The following is a 16,893-nucleotide window of genomic DNA, read 5'->3' on the forward strand; positions in this document are numbered from 1 at the left end:
TACTATTCCGGGGGGAGGGGCACAATTGTCGTAAGAGGACAGGAACCCACATTAAACTTGACCCGACAATGTTCCTGTTAGGATATGTTAAAACTCTTCCCTGCAGCGTCAGACCGTTTACTAGAATGGTGCTATTGCTGGCAGAAGGGAGAGCTGCCATGAATGGAGTGAATCATTGAACCATCGACTGATTAATGGATTAATATGGTGATGTGTAATGATATACTGGGCACATCCACTGATGGTACTGCAAATATGTAGACCCAAGGATATATGGTGCCTGTGAAGGACATTAAAAGACATGGGACATTAGGGGTGAGCGTGTTGATCGTCCATCCATTAGTGATGTTTCCTGGACTAAAAAACTATGGAACGATAAAGCCTTAAATAATGGGGAACAAAGTGTTCTGGGCTTTCTAAATTGTGCGCACAACGCACTAATACACTTCTACAACTGTATGACAAGATCATTGTTTTTTATGTTTCCTTTTTTTAATTTTGTGAATTATAAGTTTAAAGGGAAAAATTAAATAAAGTGATACTTTCGCCCCCAACAAGACACCATACTCCATTATCACTGACGCTTTAAGACTTACCCATCATCTACAATGGCATGCACCCAAATCAGTAAACCTCGAACTACATATGCCAAAAAACCATTACGGTACAAAAGGGGGTTTGCAGCACGGGAACAAAGTTAAAGGGAACCATCTTAGACACACCCACAAAGCGACTGCGTTAAGGTACCCAAATGCAAACACAGTAAGGCCATACCAATGGCAACAGAATACTACTAAAGCCCATAACGAACCAGAATCAACTGCTATTTCAACTTACCAAGACAAATATGAACAATAAACCATGTGTGGAGCATTCAAGTATTACCAAAATAAAACAGAAGACTAATATATTAAGACAAAATACATTTTTAACTTACTTGGAAAAATTTCATTAAGGAATTCTATTTCCTCCTGGAAATTTCTGTGTGGGTACTCTTGATGTGATGGCTTCATGAAATTCTTACGGGAATAAAAGAAGTTCTAAAAATAAAAGAAAATTCATGAAACGAAAACTACAAAATAGAATGTAAATAGGGTATTTATATATACGCCTATGATCACAGATTTAATTCAATATATACACCAGTTTAATGACACCATTCCTATATCTTCAGATACCTTCATCAGAGCAGTTTCTCAGCTGGCAGTGAATAGAAATGTGAAAATGCGAAAGTCATTACTGCAAAGCGTTATTTGTCCTTGTAACCTTTATACTCAATAATACTGAACATTCTATTTGAGAAGAACAGGTTAGAAAAAAAGACAAGTGTGCTACCTTATTTATACAGACACTATCAGTTTTTGAACTATGAATGCTTAGTATCATCTCGATGTAAAAATGATTATAAGCCTGTATTTCACCCTAGCAGACGTAGCCGCGATAAATGTCAACTTTCCTGTAAACTACATTCGCAGATTGTTGCATCAATCTAAACTGAGGACAAAATGAAAATCACCTCAGTCCTTAACAAAAATGCAGGCTTCATGACCTGGGTTCGCATTTAAGGAAGGCTGAGCCAAAAAGTTATCAAATGTAAGGGTTCTAATTGTAAATGGTAATAGCTGCACCTCACTATGTGGTATCCCTTCTAAATACAGCAAATGCAAAATCTTCAACTCAATTTGAAACATCTTAACGTTCTCTTAACTTAATATGTCCAGATTGCAGTGCCAGATAATGGCCACTTTGTCCTACACAACGATGGCAGATTGAGGAGGTAGAACTTGCATTGGAACTTCAGAAAGGAGGTAATGTCTGCACACGAGCCTCCAAGATAATGGTCTTGCGCTAAATGGGTTCTTTTAAAATCTGCATCAAGATGGAGTTCTTTTGGAGATCACGATAACTATAGGTAAAACATGACCGTATCGTCAGAAGGAATATGCTACTTACCAGTATGCATCTGTTCTTGGCATGTAGAGCTGCAGAGTTGTACATTTAGTAATAGATCGCCACCTGGTGTTGGGCTCGGATGATTGCAGGTTGTTGTCTTCTTGGAAGAAGTCTTTGTAGTCACGAGATAGGCGACTCCTCCCTTGGACAATACTGCGCATGGTCATCGATTCCATCCTCAGATTGTTTTTCGCCATGATGGGAAATGGAGTTAGTAGAAGTAAAGAGAAAGGATGTCCATGCGTGTGCATCCAAGTAAGATGAGTACTGGAACGGATACAAGTCCCGGGGAGGCGGGAGGGCATGTACAACTCTGCAGCTCTACATGCCAAGAACAGATGCATACTGGTAAGTAGCATATTCCGTTCGAGGCATATGAGCTGCAGATTGTACATTTAGCAACAATTGTGCAGCAGTGTCTCGTCTCCCCTAGCGGTGGTCGCTTGTATCCGTTGCAGCATACTGAAATAGTGTTTTAAGGACAGCTTGGCCTACTGCAGCTTGCTGCTTGGCTTGCACGTCAACACAATAGTGTTTAGTGAAGGTGTGTATGGTAGACCATGTTGCTGCCTTACATATGTCCTCTAGTGGTATGTTTCCTAAGAAAGCCATAGAGGCTCCTATTTTGCGAGTGGAGTGCGCTCTAGGAGGAACTGTTAGTGTACGTTTAGCTTTTTGATAGCATATTTGAATACACTTTACAATCCATCTGGCAATTCCTCCTTTAGATATGGGATTGCCTTTGTGTGGGGAAGAGAAAGATACAAATAGTTTTGTCTTTCTGAAGGATTTAGTCCAGTCTGTGTAGTATAAAAGCTCTTCTAACATCTAGGGTGTGTAAAGCCCTTTCCGCAACAGAGTCTGGTTTTTGGAAAAACACTGGTAACTGATTGGTTAAGGTGAAAAGGAGTAATCACTTTTGGCAGGAATTTTCTTTTTTTTTGGATTAGGTCTAAGAACCACTTTGTTAGGGTGTATCTGAAAAAATGGTTCTTCTATTGTGAATGCTTGTATTTCACTAACTCTTCTGAGAGAGGTGATGGCAACAAGGAAGGCAGTCTTCCATGTTAGGAATTGCAATTCACACTTGTGTAAAGGCTCAAAAGGGGGTCCCATGAGTCTTGTAAGGACAATGTTCAGGTTCCATACTGGTGCAGGTGGTAACCTAGGTGGGATTATTCGTTTTAATCCTTCCATAAATGCTTTTATCGCAGGTACTCTAAAGAGAGATAGGTGCTGTCTATTTTGTAAATAGGCTGCAATTGCTGCTAGATGCAGTCGTATGGAAGAATAAGCCAAGTTGGACCTTTGTAGGTGTAGAAGGTAACAAATAATATTTTGGATGGAAACATCCAATGGATCAATGTGATTGTTACAGCATATTGCAAATCTTTTCCACTTAGCAGCATAACATGCTCTAGTGGTGGGTCTTCTAGCTTCTTTAATTATAGTCATACATTCTGGTGGTAAATTTAAGTAGCCAAACTAAGACCTCAGGAACCAGAGCGCCAAATTCAGTTGGCTTGGTTCTGGGTGCCTTATTTCTCCATGGTTCTGTGTTAACAGCGATGGCGTGAGCCGTAATTTCTGATGTGGAACCAGTGAGAGATCTAGTAGTGTGGTGAACCACGGCTGGCGTGCCCATGTGGGGGCCACTAGTATTAGTTTGAGAGACTGTCTGAGCTTGCGTACTAGTGGAATGAGTGGGAGAGGCGGAAAAGCGTACGCAAATCTGCCTGACCAATTCATCCATATTGCATTCCCCTCCGACCGCGGGTGTGGAAACCTGGCGGCGAAGGTTGGGCATTTTGCGTTTTCGTGGGTGGCAAACATATCTATCTGTGGGTGCCCCCACATTTGGAAGAATGGTTGTAGAACCTGTGGGTGCAACTCCCATTCGTGAATCTGTTGTGATTGACGACTCAACAGATCTGCTATCTGATTGTGAATTCCTGGAAGGTGTTCTACAGTCAGGTGTATGTTTTGAGGGATGGCCCATCTCCAAAATGTTCTGTGCAAGCTGGGACAGTTGCAGAGAGTGTGTCCCTCCCTGTTTTTGTATGTAATACATAGCTGTCATATTGTCTGTCTGGATTAGAACAGCTTTGTTTTGAACTTGCACTTGAAAAGTCTTGAGTGCTAGGTAAATTGCTAGCAGCTCTAAATGATTGATGTGGAGCAGTTGTTGATGGCTATTCCATTGGCCTGGAGTGGTATAGTGCAGGAGATGGGCTCCCCATCTTGTGAGGGATGCATCTGTTGTCAGCACTATTTGTGGAACAGGTTCTAGGAATGGCCGTCCCTTTACCAAGTTTTTGGTGTTCCACCATTGCAGAGAGTGATATGTACGGCTGTCTACCAACACCAGGTCTGTGAGCTGACCTTGAGCCTGATTCCACTGTTGTGCGCTAGACATTCTTGTAGTGGGCGCATTTGCAGTCTTGCGTGAGGAACTATGAAGATGCAAGACGCCATCATGCCTATTAGTTTCATGAACACTCTGGCTTGAAGAGAGTGTTTGCATTGAAAAAGGGAGACCAAGCTCTGAATGCTTTGAATCCTGGCTTGACTGGGATAGGCTTGAGCTGATGTGTCTATGGTAGCTCATAGATATTGGTGAACATGCGAAGGCTCTAGGTGCGACTTGGTGTAGTTTATTGTAAACCTCAAGTCGTGTAATGTTTGAATCGTTCGTTTTGTGTGTTGTACACACTGGTTGAACGATCTTGCTTTTGTGAGCCAGTCGTCGAGGTAAGGGAAGACATGTATCTGTTGTCTTCTGAGATGTGCTGCTACTACTGCTAAGCACTTTGTAAACACTTGTGGTGCTGTTGTGACTCCGAATGGAAGGACTTTGAACTGATAGTGTTGTCCTTGTATGACAAATCTTAGATACTTCCTGTGCGCAGGATGTATAGGAATATGAAAATAGGCGTCCTTTAGGTCTAGTGTTGTCAGAAAGTCTCCCTGTTGTAGTAATGGGAGTACTTGTTGTAAAGTGATCATGTGAAAATGATCTGATTGAATGTAGTGGTTTAGGGGCCTGAGGTCAAGGATCGGTCTTAATGTCCCGTCCTTTTTGGGTATTAGGGAGTAGACTCCTGTTCCTTGTTCCTGTAAGGGGACCTCTTGAATAGCAACTTTTTGTAGAAGTGCTAGAACTTCCTGTTGAAGCAGTGTTGTGTTCTGTGGACATTGGACGCTGCCTGGGTGGTATGTTTGGGGGGGTTGCTGTGAGTTCTAGGCAGTAGCCATGTTGGATAATTTGTCTTACCCACCTGTCTGTTGTGATGGAATCCCAGACAGGTAGGAACTGTGATAATCTGCCCCCTACAGGGGTGGAATGTTGTAGGGGAGGCAGAGGGAAGTCACTGTTTGGGAGTGGAAGAGGAGCGGTTGTTGTGGTTACCTCTACCTCTTCCCTTATTGTTGTTGCCTCTGTACCCTCCTCTAAAGTAACCCTTATTAGAGGGGGTTTGTGTATGTGTTTTAAAAGATGACGCATTATCTGCGCCGGTCTGCCTGGAGCCTCCTCTATAAGAGGAGCAACAAAAAGAACCTCTAGTCTGGGTAGATTGTAATGCACCCATAGACTTAGCAGTGTCTGTGTCCTTTTTCATTTTTTCCAGTGTATTATCTACCTCAGGCCCGAACAACTGGTTCCGATTGAAGGGCTGGTTGAGTATGGTAGTTTGTACCTCTGGTTTGAAACCAGAAATGCGTAACCATGCATGACGTCTGAGGATAACACTGGTGTTAACTGCCCTAGATGCTGTGTCAGCTACATCTAGTGCGCATTTAATGGAGGCATTAGATATTAGTTTGCCTTCCTGTAAGAGCTCTGCTGCCTGATCTTTGTATTGATCTGGTAGATGTTCCATTAACTTTTCTAGTTGGTCGTAGTGAGCCCTATTGTAGCGTGAGAGTAAGGCTTGTGTGTTTGCTATGCGCCATATGTTTGTTGCTTGTGCAGCAATCAGTTTCCCTGATGCATCAATGATTTTTGATTCTTTGTCAGGCGGGGGTGTGTCACCAGAAGTCTGGGAATTGGCTCTTGTACGTGCATTTGACACTACTAAAGTCCAATGGTAGATGTCCCTTAATGTAGATAGGATCTGCTGGTGCTGGTCTATACTTTCTCTATTCTTGGATTTAGTACCCTACACCTTACTGGATCTTTAAAAATCTCTGGAGCATGTTTAATGACCCCTTTGATCATAGGTAGTATTTGAGTAGATCTTTGTGACTGCTCAAAAGTGTCTAATAACAAATCCTCCTCAATGGCATCAGAGTGCATTGGAACTCCGTGGTAAAGTGCAGCTCTGTTTAGTAGATGATTGAACCCAATACTATCCTCTGGAGGGGAAGGTTTTGTTGGGTAAGACTGAGGATCAGGGATGTCTGATGCGTTATTTGGTTGGAAATTATATGCATCATCTTCCTTGGTATATTCTGGGTTGACATCTTCATCCTCATCTAAGGGGTATGTATGCGTCTCTGGTACATCATCCCCCCCACCTAAGTCATACTCTTCGTCGGTGTGATGATGCAGGAGATTGAGCAGGAGAAGTTATAGGCTCAATATATGGAGTGATAGGAGAGGAAGAAGGTGAAGGAGAGGAAGGGTGCATTGGAGATGTTGCACAATCCTTATTGGCAGGAACCACAGTTGGAAGTGGTGTGTCTGCTGGTCTCTTTTTGTGTGGAATTGCTTCCACATGTCCAGTTTTTGGATTGATATAGACCTTTTTCTGCTTTGGATATGGTCTAAATAGTTCTTCCTCTTGTATAATCCTATTCGGCGCCGATTTCTTCGGTGTCGATAGTGGTTCTTTAGTGTTTTTTGCCTTAGGAGGAGTTAGAGTCCTGTGGCAATTTCTTCGGTGCCGAAGGTGATTTAGGCTTGTGTGTATCAGGCCTTGTGGTCTTTGGTACCATTATCGAAGATTTCGGCGTGGAGACAGGTTTTGTTGGGCCTGTTGCGCCGGAGTCTATCTTCTCGTCTTTGTTTTTGGAGCCGGATGGTTTCGGAGTCGAAGCTTTCGGTTCCGTTACTGTTTTTGGTTTTGGCACCAATGCCTGTTTAGGTTTTGGTGCCGAAGAGTCTTTGGGCGCCGAAGGGTGTGTTAGCTTCGGTGCCGAAGGATGTTTCGGTGCCAATAGAGGAGGTGGAATTGGCACATGTGGTTTTTTCGGTGCCGAGGCCCCGGAAGGCGTAGTCTTTCTCCTCTGAGCCGAGCCGGAAGGCGGGGCGTTGGAGGGTAAATTTCGGTCTCGACTGGGCCCCATGGGCGGAGTGCTGACCGTTGCCTTTGGTTTGGGCAGTGTCTGTTGTGATGGGGCAGAGGTACTCACGGGTTGTCGAGGTGGAATCGAATCGTCCGAGTCCTCTGCTCCCGATATGATCTGGAGATCAGGCGAGTCTTCCTCGGCGACGAGTGGAGCCTCGTCCTCGGAGATATCTTCGAGTGGGTTCTCGTCCTCGGAGACGTCTTCTTCGACGATCTCCTCCTCAAAGATGGCCTCCGGTGCTGGCGCTGATCTCATCTCGTGTCGACGGGCCCTCCGATCCCGAATGGTCTTTTTCAAATCGGAAGGAGGCACAGCCTGTGCAGGTCGACTCGTCGTCTTATGGCGAGAGACAGGTTGCAAACCTCGTGATGGTCGCTATGAGGGAATTTTGCTCGACATATCGGGCATCTCTTGAATGGAGTTCTGTCCATGAGGCGTAGGCAGTGCGGCACAGATAGGCCCAACGGCCCGCGTCGACGCACCGGGATGTAGCTGGTGATGTCGAAAAGTGTCTTCGATGTCGAAAGTGGTTTGTCTAAAGTTTCACGCTTCGAAAATGCCGAAAAGTCTTTTCTAGCTGGAGCGGAAAACTTTCATCCGAACCCAGTGGCGGAAAAAAACAATCTGAGGATGGAGTCGATGACCATGCGCAGTATTGTCCAAGGGAGGAGTCACCTATCTCGTGACTACAAAGACGTCTTCCAAGAAGACAACAACCTGCAATCATCCGAGCCCAACACCAGGTGGCGATAGATTGCTAAATGTACAATCTGCAGCTCATATGCCTCGAACACAAAGGTTCTGGAAACTAGTACATGAAGCCGAAGTAACTTGTTTCCCGATGTGGCTAATAGACAGCCCCAAAACTCAATCATGTCCTTACCCTGTTCAACACTTTATTCAGCACCATGTTTAGAATGTCTTCTTTATAATTTTGTTCTACAGGCAGATGAATTGTTGACAGCTTCTTGTCCAGCTCTCAGTGGACCAATGGAGGTTCCAAAAACACATCCCAGTCGCAGACTGCCCCATGCACGGATGCAATATACTTCCTTTGTATGTTCTATATAGACCAACTAGCATAAACGAACAACGAGAAAAAAAGGGGGTACGTCCTCTTCGCAGAAAACAATACAAAACAATAGGGACCGACCCGGAGGGGGAATCCAAATTCACTGCATAGGCTTTCTTCAGGACCAGGAAGTGGTTTGAGGTTAAAAAAAAAAAAAAAAAAAAGCCACGCAAGATCAGTACACGCTGAGGTGTACTGTGAACGTGGGGGTGATCCTATACTTTCACATAAGCGCTGTATATCAGCGCAACTGCTCATTAGCAGCATGGATCCTAGAGGGGGCGGGACCTGTAGTCACATGCATCAAGGTTGGCAGCCCGCGTGGGTACCTATTGTGGTCCTGCGACGCGGGATCCCAGAGATCAAACCACGTCCTGGTCCTGAAGAAAGCCTATCAACTTACGGTGCTAGGGCTGAAACGTGTAGACCACCACAAGGATATTCTAGACCAATTCAGTCCTAATAATATCTGCCTCTTTTCTCTTTTTAATCTTGTCCCAGGACCTCAACAATAATACTTCAGGCTTGAAGGAGGATCCTAGAAACAATTTTAAATTGGGGAGAGGAGTTGGCCTAACGGCTAAGGCGCTCGACCTCGGAATCTGGGTTTGGGTCTCGGTAACGACGCCAAAACCTCCTGTGATTCTGGGCAACTTAATCTCCCCGTGCCTAAAAATGAAAGTGTGTCCTCATGTAAAAACGTAACTTGTACTATGTAAAGCGCTCTGATACCTGATTCGGTTCGGGTCTAGTTCGCGCTATATAAAACTCTACAAAAAAAAAAACATCACACTGAACTCACGTCTATCTCAAAAAACCGCCAGCTCTGCTGTATTCAAGCGTCAAAGCACACCTGGGATGCACTCTGCACCCTAGGTGGGAACCATTTGATGAAGCATGCCACCAACTAGGTTGGTGGGTGAGGGTTCTTTAAAAACCCAATGGGTTTCCCATATTCCCTAGTCTTGATGCAGTGAATTTGGATTCCCCCTCAGGGTCCGTCCCTATTCTATACAGACCAACACCAATATTGCTGAATCAACCATGACTGATTTCAGAGCACGAGATAACAGTTGAAGGAGATCTCTTATCAGTCCATAAGAATCTGAAATGGCGCCAGAGCCAAAACACTAGTGGGACAGACTACTTCACACAATCCATTCTTTAGCTTTCTTGGTTGGTCCAGATACTTTGTTTAGTGGCAGAGATCCTTCAAAATGTGGTACCACTCATGGGCCTTTGAAATTCCAGCCTGGAGCCTCAGATAGGATCTTGGATCCAAGAATACGTGCACAAATCTACAAAAAGCCTAGCACCTAAGAAAAAGCATTCAAGAGAAGCTATGAGCTTCAAAATCTCAAAGTTAACTAAAAAGAGAACTTGCAGAAGAGGGCAGTGGACTACTTCGTAGTTTGTTTCTTCAAAGGAATTTACGTCACATGCGAGATAGCTGCTTTGGAGGTTTATCTACGATCTCACAAGATAACCTTCCACTCAGATTTCGAAAATGTGACTAACCCGTTTGATATGGGACAACCAGGCAATACAGTTATGCAGTATGCAGAGTTGAAGTATGGCTAATGTAGGGCAGACGTTTTCTTTTTAAGAGTCTATATAGAACTTTTGGGGGAATATAGCCCAGGTGTGCTACAGAAAGTCTGAACCCTACTAGACGTGTGAGGCATTCATTCTCATTTCTTTGGGCGATTGTGTGGCTTAATGGGTAAATGTAGGCTACAGACTGGGAATTCAGATTCCAAATATCCGCTAGACTTAAACCTCTGACAACAATGATATAAAAGCATAATGTCTCAGAGGGCCCTTCTGTGCCAAAGGAAGACTTGAAGTATAACACTGCAAAAGCAAATCAAGACAGTCTGTGCAGAGTAAATATTGTGCACTAATGAAGGCCGCTCATTCAAGCTAACAGACAGATACAATGCACAAGGGGGGGGGTCCTGGAGAAGACGAAAATGGCAGTTTAAGTAAGGAGCTCCGTCGATGCCGCAGCTAAAGCCCCTTAATATCCGCCTAATATCAGTCATAGTCTAGGCTACTGGCACGGCATTATCTGTGGAACACCTCTGCTAGTGGTGTTGTGAATTCCAGGGCCGAAGCCCTGCTTTGTCCTGGCTCACTCTGAGAAACATCCTGCGGTGGTGCCCAGGCTCATGTGCGCGCCTTGCCGATCAAGAGCCGCCGTGTTAGGACTGTACCCCCTCCTGGCAGTTGAGACAAATCCCTGGTACGCTCTACACCCCAGCCGCCACCGAGGGCTGGCGTGAGGCACGCTGCCAGTATCAACTGGCGGCATTTCAGCGGAATCGGGACACTGAGACCTGCTCCTCATCTGCCAACAGCTTCCTCCTGTTCGGCTGGGATTCAAGCAGGGGCCTGATGCTTAGGTGCAGACCTGCGGCTGAGATCGGGATATGGAGAGTGCTGCCGCCCCCCCCCCCCCCTCCCTCGAGGCAGCTTCGCCCAGGGCCTACCCAAGACCTATGCAGTGTATGTACATTTTGCCTGGCGCCAGATGCCCAAAATGTATGCCTCCCACAAAACTGTGCAACAGAATTGCAGTCACTAGACGCCAATAGGCCCGTGAGCCGTATGTGCCTGACGTTTGACCAGACGCTTTGGAGGAGCCGAGACGCAGCTAGCATCCGAAGACCCCTCTTCAACAACTACTGGGCCTAGGTGCACCTGAAGGGCCACAAATGGCCTGAGTGACCGCGGTGCGCAAGGGGGGGGGATCCAGCATACGGTGAAGACGTACTAGTTACTTACCTTCGGTAACGATATATCTAGTAGACTATTCTAGCCGCAGATTCTTTAACGTAGAATTATCCCCAGGCGCGAGAATGGATCCGGAAAATCTTTTTCCCAGCAGCTCTTGCAGCACAGAAAAGGGCGACTACTATGACGGCTGCTTCGAAAACCTTCTGCAGAAGCTGATCGAGGTGACAAAGCCGACCTGGACATGTGAGCTGAGAGAAGTTATCTGGCGCTCCCGCCGCGACTTCGGCTTCAACTGTTGGCACGCCTCGCAGTCAGTGGAGCCGTGATCTTCCCCCAAACACCACATTAAAATGAGATGAAGGTCAGTTGCCGACATCAGGCGCCCACAAAACGAACACATTTCAAAGCCCGAAGGTATCCGCACACTGTTCCCACAAATCACTACGCAAAAAGAGGCCCAGAGCACAAACCGGATCCGCGTTGCACGCGGAAAAGGGAAAACAAAAACTGATGTCAGTGCGCCGGGGTGTGGCTTAATTGACCTCGCGGACATCACGCCCGCGGACGACGTCAGGGCGGAGTCACGCAGTACCGCCCCCCCAGCACGCAGAGATGCTAGGAAACTAAAGATTTTCCGAATCCAGTATCACGCCTGGGGTTAATTCTACGTTAAGGAATCTGCAGCTAGTAGTCTATCAGATTATACTTTATCTCCTACTGTGCGGATACTGATAGCCATCCTGAGCTCCTGATCGAGGTGTAGCTGCAACGCAAAGAACAAGAGTTGACAAGTGGCGATCGGCACCCCGGGCGCTGCCCCCTCCCGCCAATATGAAGCCTAAGGGAGGTCCTCCCATGCAGTCCAACAAACTGGACAAATACGCAATCCCGAAGCAGTCCACTCCGGATGAGGTGGCAGCGGGTGATCCGGCAGGCGACAGCCCTCGTTAAGCTCTACAATGACAGCAATCCAGGTCTTGGATGCCACGCTTGAATCAAAGAAGGACAAAGTGTCTATTGAAATGAATTTACTCAGGGCCGACATGAACATAACGGAACGCATCATGCAAACTGAGATAATTGTCACTGAGCTACAACATCAATCTCATTCGCTGGAAGAAAAAGTCCAACATTTTACCCAGAAGCATAATCAGGTTGCACTAAATTGGAGGACCAGGAGGGGCTGGCCCGTCGCAGCAACATCCGAGTGGGAGGGGTCCCTGAAGGGGCAAAGTGTGGATCTCTTCCTCGAAGATCTAATACTAAACCATCTCTAACCTAAAAGACTCTCTGCCTTCTTCACAGTGGAGCTGTCACACAGGGCCCCAATCCCCTCACCAAAACCGGGGACAGCCCCAAGGACTATCATTGCTAAAATCCTCAACTATAGAGATCGGGATGCAATACTACAAGCAGCACGCATACATGGGGCCTCGGATACGAGAATGCCACCATCCGGTTCTTTCTGAACTTTACCCTCAAGGTCCAACAGGAATGCCGTACCTTCGACTGAGTGAAGCGTGTGCTCAATTCCCGTGTTAGTCTGCTGAGCTCCCAGGACAGCGTAGCACAACCCGACAAGAGAAGCCTGAGATCCTGGCAATCGAGATCCATGAGCCCAGCGACCTCTATGACCAGCAGAGACTAAACTCCTTCCATCAGAGAATGGACCCTGAGACTCTTAACACTCTAATATATAATCACCTGTGCTTCCTTGGGGTGTAGCTGCCACCAGGTACTTTAGACACTGCGGGACCAATACTATGTAAGAATGCCTCTTTCCTAATGGGGGCTGAGTTAGGCTGTAGGTGGTGTCATCCCACAACCCCTGTAACAGTTTACAAGTTCATAGGGGCGAAAGGTGTTCTGCTAGTTGGGGATGTAGGTAGTTCGGAGCATACGCAGCAGGGCTGCCGGAAGGGACAGTAACAGGTCTTCCTTTATTGTTTTTCTCAATGACAGGGGGGAGAAAGGGGGATTGGGGTCAGGGGAGATGGGTGGGGTTGTTATTGTTTTATGTTATTCAAGATGCATCGATGGTAAAAGCTGACAATCACGCAGAAGAACACTGACTTTACTATGACCCCAATGAGTACACAATGGGACCAAGGCATTAAACTACTGAGCTGGAATGTTAATGGACTTGGGGACAAAATCAAGCGTAGTATTGTATTGCAATAATCAAGCACCACGCCCCAGATGTTATTCTGCTCCAGGAGACGCATCTCGTGGGCAACTCCTGTAAGGCAATCAATATATGGGGATACCACTTGATAGCACATGCAGGGTTCACGACTAGTTCACGGAGTAGGCATAATGGTGAAAACTTCCTTCCCTTTAGCTTTGAGCTCAACCCGGATGGACAGAGGCAGATATGTAGGAGTTACAGGTGCTTGGGAGGGTTACACGCTCACACTCCTGTCGGTTTATGTACCAACTGGTCTCCAACATACTACATTTACGGATTTGGGCACTCTCCTCTCCAGAGTGTCTCCTGGTGGTCGGGGGGGGGGGGGGGGGGGATTTCAACTCTGTGGCTTCGGGCACTTTAGATAGACACCCTCCACGTGAACTTGGTTCCTCTAACAGGTGGCTGCCTGACTTTCTCGATGGACTGGTTGATGGGTGGAGGTTGCAGCACTCAGTCAATCCAACATACTTTTCACTCCGGAGCTCACCACAGTCTCTCCCGCATGGATTACATCCCGATACCGGCATCTCAAGCAACTCACATCTGCAAAGTCAAACACTTAGCAAGGGGAATCTCGGACCACTCCCCGGTGTGGGTTCACGTAGTCCTCGGCCAAACTCAAGTGGGGAGGGTTGCCCCAATAAATCCATGGTATCTTCGAGCCCCGGGAATCCAGAAAGCAATATTAAAAGCCATAGACTACTAGTTCCAAGAGAATGAGGGCCCAGTAAAATCTCCCCAAATCCTATGGGAAGCATTAAAGTCAGTAATTCGGGGACAAGCACTGTCGCTTATCGCTGGCTCGAAGAAAGAAAGACAGAAAGGTTGCAGCAACGGAGGCAGAAATAGTTAGACTTGAAGGGGACCTGGAGACTGGGGTAACGCGGGAGAAACTACACACTTTGCAACTCAAGCAGGAGTACAAAGCGCTGGCTACAGACCGGGCCAAAGCCCGAGGTTGGGCAAAGTTGGGCAGAATATACGACCAAGGGGACAAAGCTGGTAAGCAGATAGTCTGGCTCGACAAAAAAGAGAGGGCAAGACGGTTGGTGCAGACACTGGTAGGTGCAGATACCACAATTACCACGGACCCTCAAGGAATCGCGAATCACTTTGCCACGCACTATGAGGTAGTATAAGTATACAAGTGCGCTATACTCCGAAGAGGATTCCCATGAACTATTATGGAACATTGCGCTCCCAGTCTTGTCGGAGGAAGATTGGCACTTCTTAGACAGTGCATTAACTAATGAAGAAATCGCGCAAGCTATTAGATCACTGTGCTTAAGCAAGGCCGTAGGCCCAAATGGTCTGCCTATTGAACTCTAAAAGCTGCAGCCCGACAAACTAGCCCCGTACCGGAAGGCCATGTTCGAGGAGAGCATAGTTACGGACTCTGCCGCAAGATCAGAGCCACATTAGTCACTATTCACAAGGAGGGTAAACCCAAAACAGACGATGCCTCGTATAGGCGGATATCATTACTCAACGCAGAACCCAAAATCCTGGCCAAACTCCTGGCAACTCGCTTGGTCAAAGTAATTGGAAACTTAGTCCATCCTGACCAATCCGGCTTTATGCCACACCGCAATACGGCACTGAACCTACGCAGACTGCATGAAGTGCTAGGAAGAATTGATACAATCCAAGAGGATGCAGTGGTTGTTTCACTTGATGCAACCATGGCATATGACTATCGAATGGCCTGATCTCTTCACTGTACTTGCGAAGCTGGGGTTTGGCCCGCAATTCATTCAGTGGGTACGGATTCTATACTCGAAACCCCAAGCGCAAGTTGTAGTCAACAAGAAATCAGTCAAATTCACTTTAAGTCTGGTACCCGACAGGGCTGCCCCCTTTCCCCCCTCCTGTTCGCCCTCGCCAGTGAACCACTTGCGGCCTGGATTCACCAGGATCTAGGGATATGAGGTCTGTGCTGGTCTCCAGACTGGGAAAACCGTATCTCCTTGTACGCTGATATCCTTCTGTTCCTGGCCTCTCCGAAGAAGTCATTGGTGTGTGTCCTAGACATTATAGAGCTCTTTGGTAGGTATTCTGGTTTCTCCATTAACTGGTCTAAGTCCCTCATATATATCATCAAAGGCTTACCACCCTCCCTCCAGAGAGGCTGCCCAATCCAAATTAACACTGTGGGCTTCAAATATCTGGGTATCTACGTTGGACTCCAAACTCCGCTATACCAAAAACCTACCACCGCTGCAGAGACTAAAGCGTGACACAGCCAGCTGGAAAGCTCTCCCCCTCATTGTTGGGCAAAGCGCCCCTCTTTAAGATGATGTCGCTGCCCTGTTGCCTCTACGTCTTACAGAATACCGTGGACCCTGTCCCGGCACAGTACTACAGAGAGATAGAGGGCCTGCAGAAGAATCTGTTGTGAGATTGGAAACCCCGCATAGCATTGACCAAGCTCACACTAAATTGGTACAACGAGGGGGGAGAAATGAGGGGGGGGGGTAGACCGACTGATCACTCGGCTCGTGTCTGGCAAGCCGCAAATAAAGCTCAGCTGGGAGCGAAAGCTGACTCTAGCAACCCCATTGTGGGACTCTGAATTATTAGGCAACTTATGGACAAATGGGACCTCATTGGGCTATCCCAGGTCAGAGACATGTGGGAAAAGGGTAAAATGAAAACCTTTGCTTCCTTGCAGCAACACCACCAGCTGGCCGCCGCGGACCACTTTCAGTACGCGCAAATCTGACACGCACTGGCTTCCCACTTCCCAGATGGCTCTTCCCCCTCCAGAACCCTCGCCGCTGGAAGATAGATTATTGGACGGACACCTGCCTGAAAAAAACATCTGACACTGACAAAAAACTAATCAACAATATGGCAGACCTCCATGGGCTACTATGTGTGAAATGGGCGAGAGATGGAATGGAGTTGGATGATGAGGATTGGCAAGAAGCGGTGTCCTCACCAAGAGTAGTAGCAATTTCGGCCAGACTCCGACAAATTCAACTCAAAATCCTCCATAGAGTTTACATCACTGGGCCCAGTCTGGTACGTATGGGTAGAGTAGACGGTGGAGATTGCAGGAGACAATGTGGTCAGGAAGGAACATTCCTCCACATCCTTTGGGAGTGTGAATACATACAGGCATACTGGCGTAATATTCATGCAATACTAAGCGAATTGCTCTGTTATCATCCATCCCGAAGCACGTAGATGCCTCCTAAACTTATGGGAACCCACGGACCTAAATAACTACCATACACAGTGGGTCACACTGGGGCTTATGCTGGCAAAGAAACATTGCGCAACGGTGGGGGGGCGGTGAGGCCACCAGGAGTGAAGGCTTGGAAGGAAGACCATGACTGGTGTATGCATAGGAAAAAGACAGTTTACACTGCCCGAGGATGCCCCAGGAAGTGGTCTGAAATATGGGACCCATGGAACTCTTACCGGGGCCATATCTGCAGCCCTCTGCTTAACAGATATAGACGACCCCTCTAGCCCATAGTCCGTACTCATGACGCTCTGGCACAAAAGGTGTTAACTGTTTTTTCCTTTTGCCTCTGAATATGATGCAAGTGATTCCTCCGTATTATATGTCACATGTCGATGAATGTTTAATAAAAAGATTTATTAAAAAATGCACAAATTGGGAATGTCGTTCTTAAAG

General features: G+C 46.7%; 1 protein-coding gene across 3 annotated transcripts in view; it reads right to left on the reverse strand.

The window, feature by feature from the left end:
• AMD1 (adenosylmethionine decarboxylase 1) overlaps positions 1-16,893 on the reverse strand; it is a 137,608-nt gene that overhangs the window by 78,909 nt on the left and 41,806 nt on the right. For all 3 annotated transcript variants that reach the window (XM_078649162.1, XM_078649164.1, XM_078649163.1), the window contains one exon: positions 938-1,040. In XM_078649162.1, the coding sequence (XP_078505288.1) occupies positions 938-1,040 (103 nt within the window). The remainder of the gene's footprint in view (positions 1-937; positions 1,041-16,893) is intronic.

Source organism: Lissotriton helveticus, chromosome 6 (genome assembly GCF_964261635.1).
Source record: "Lissotriton helveticus chromosome 6, aLisHel1.1, whole genome shotgun sequence".
NCBI lineage: Eukaryota > Metazoa > Chordata > Amphibia > Caudata > Salamandridae > Lissotriton > Lissotriton helveticus.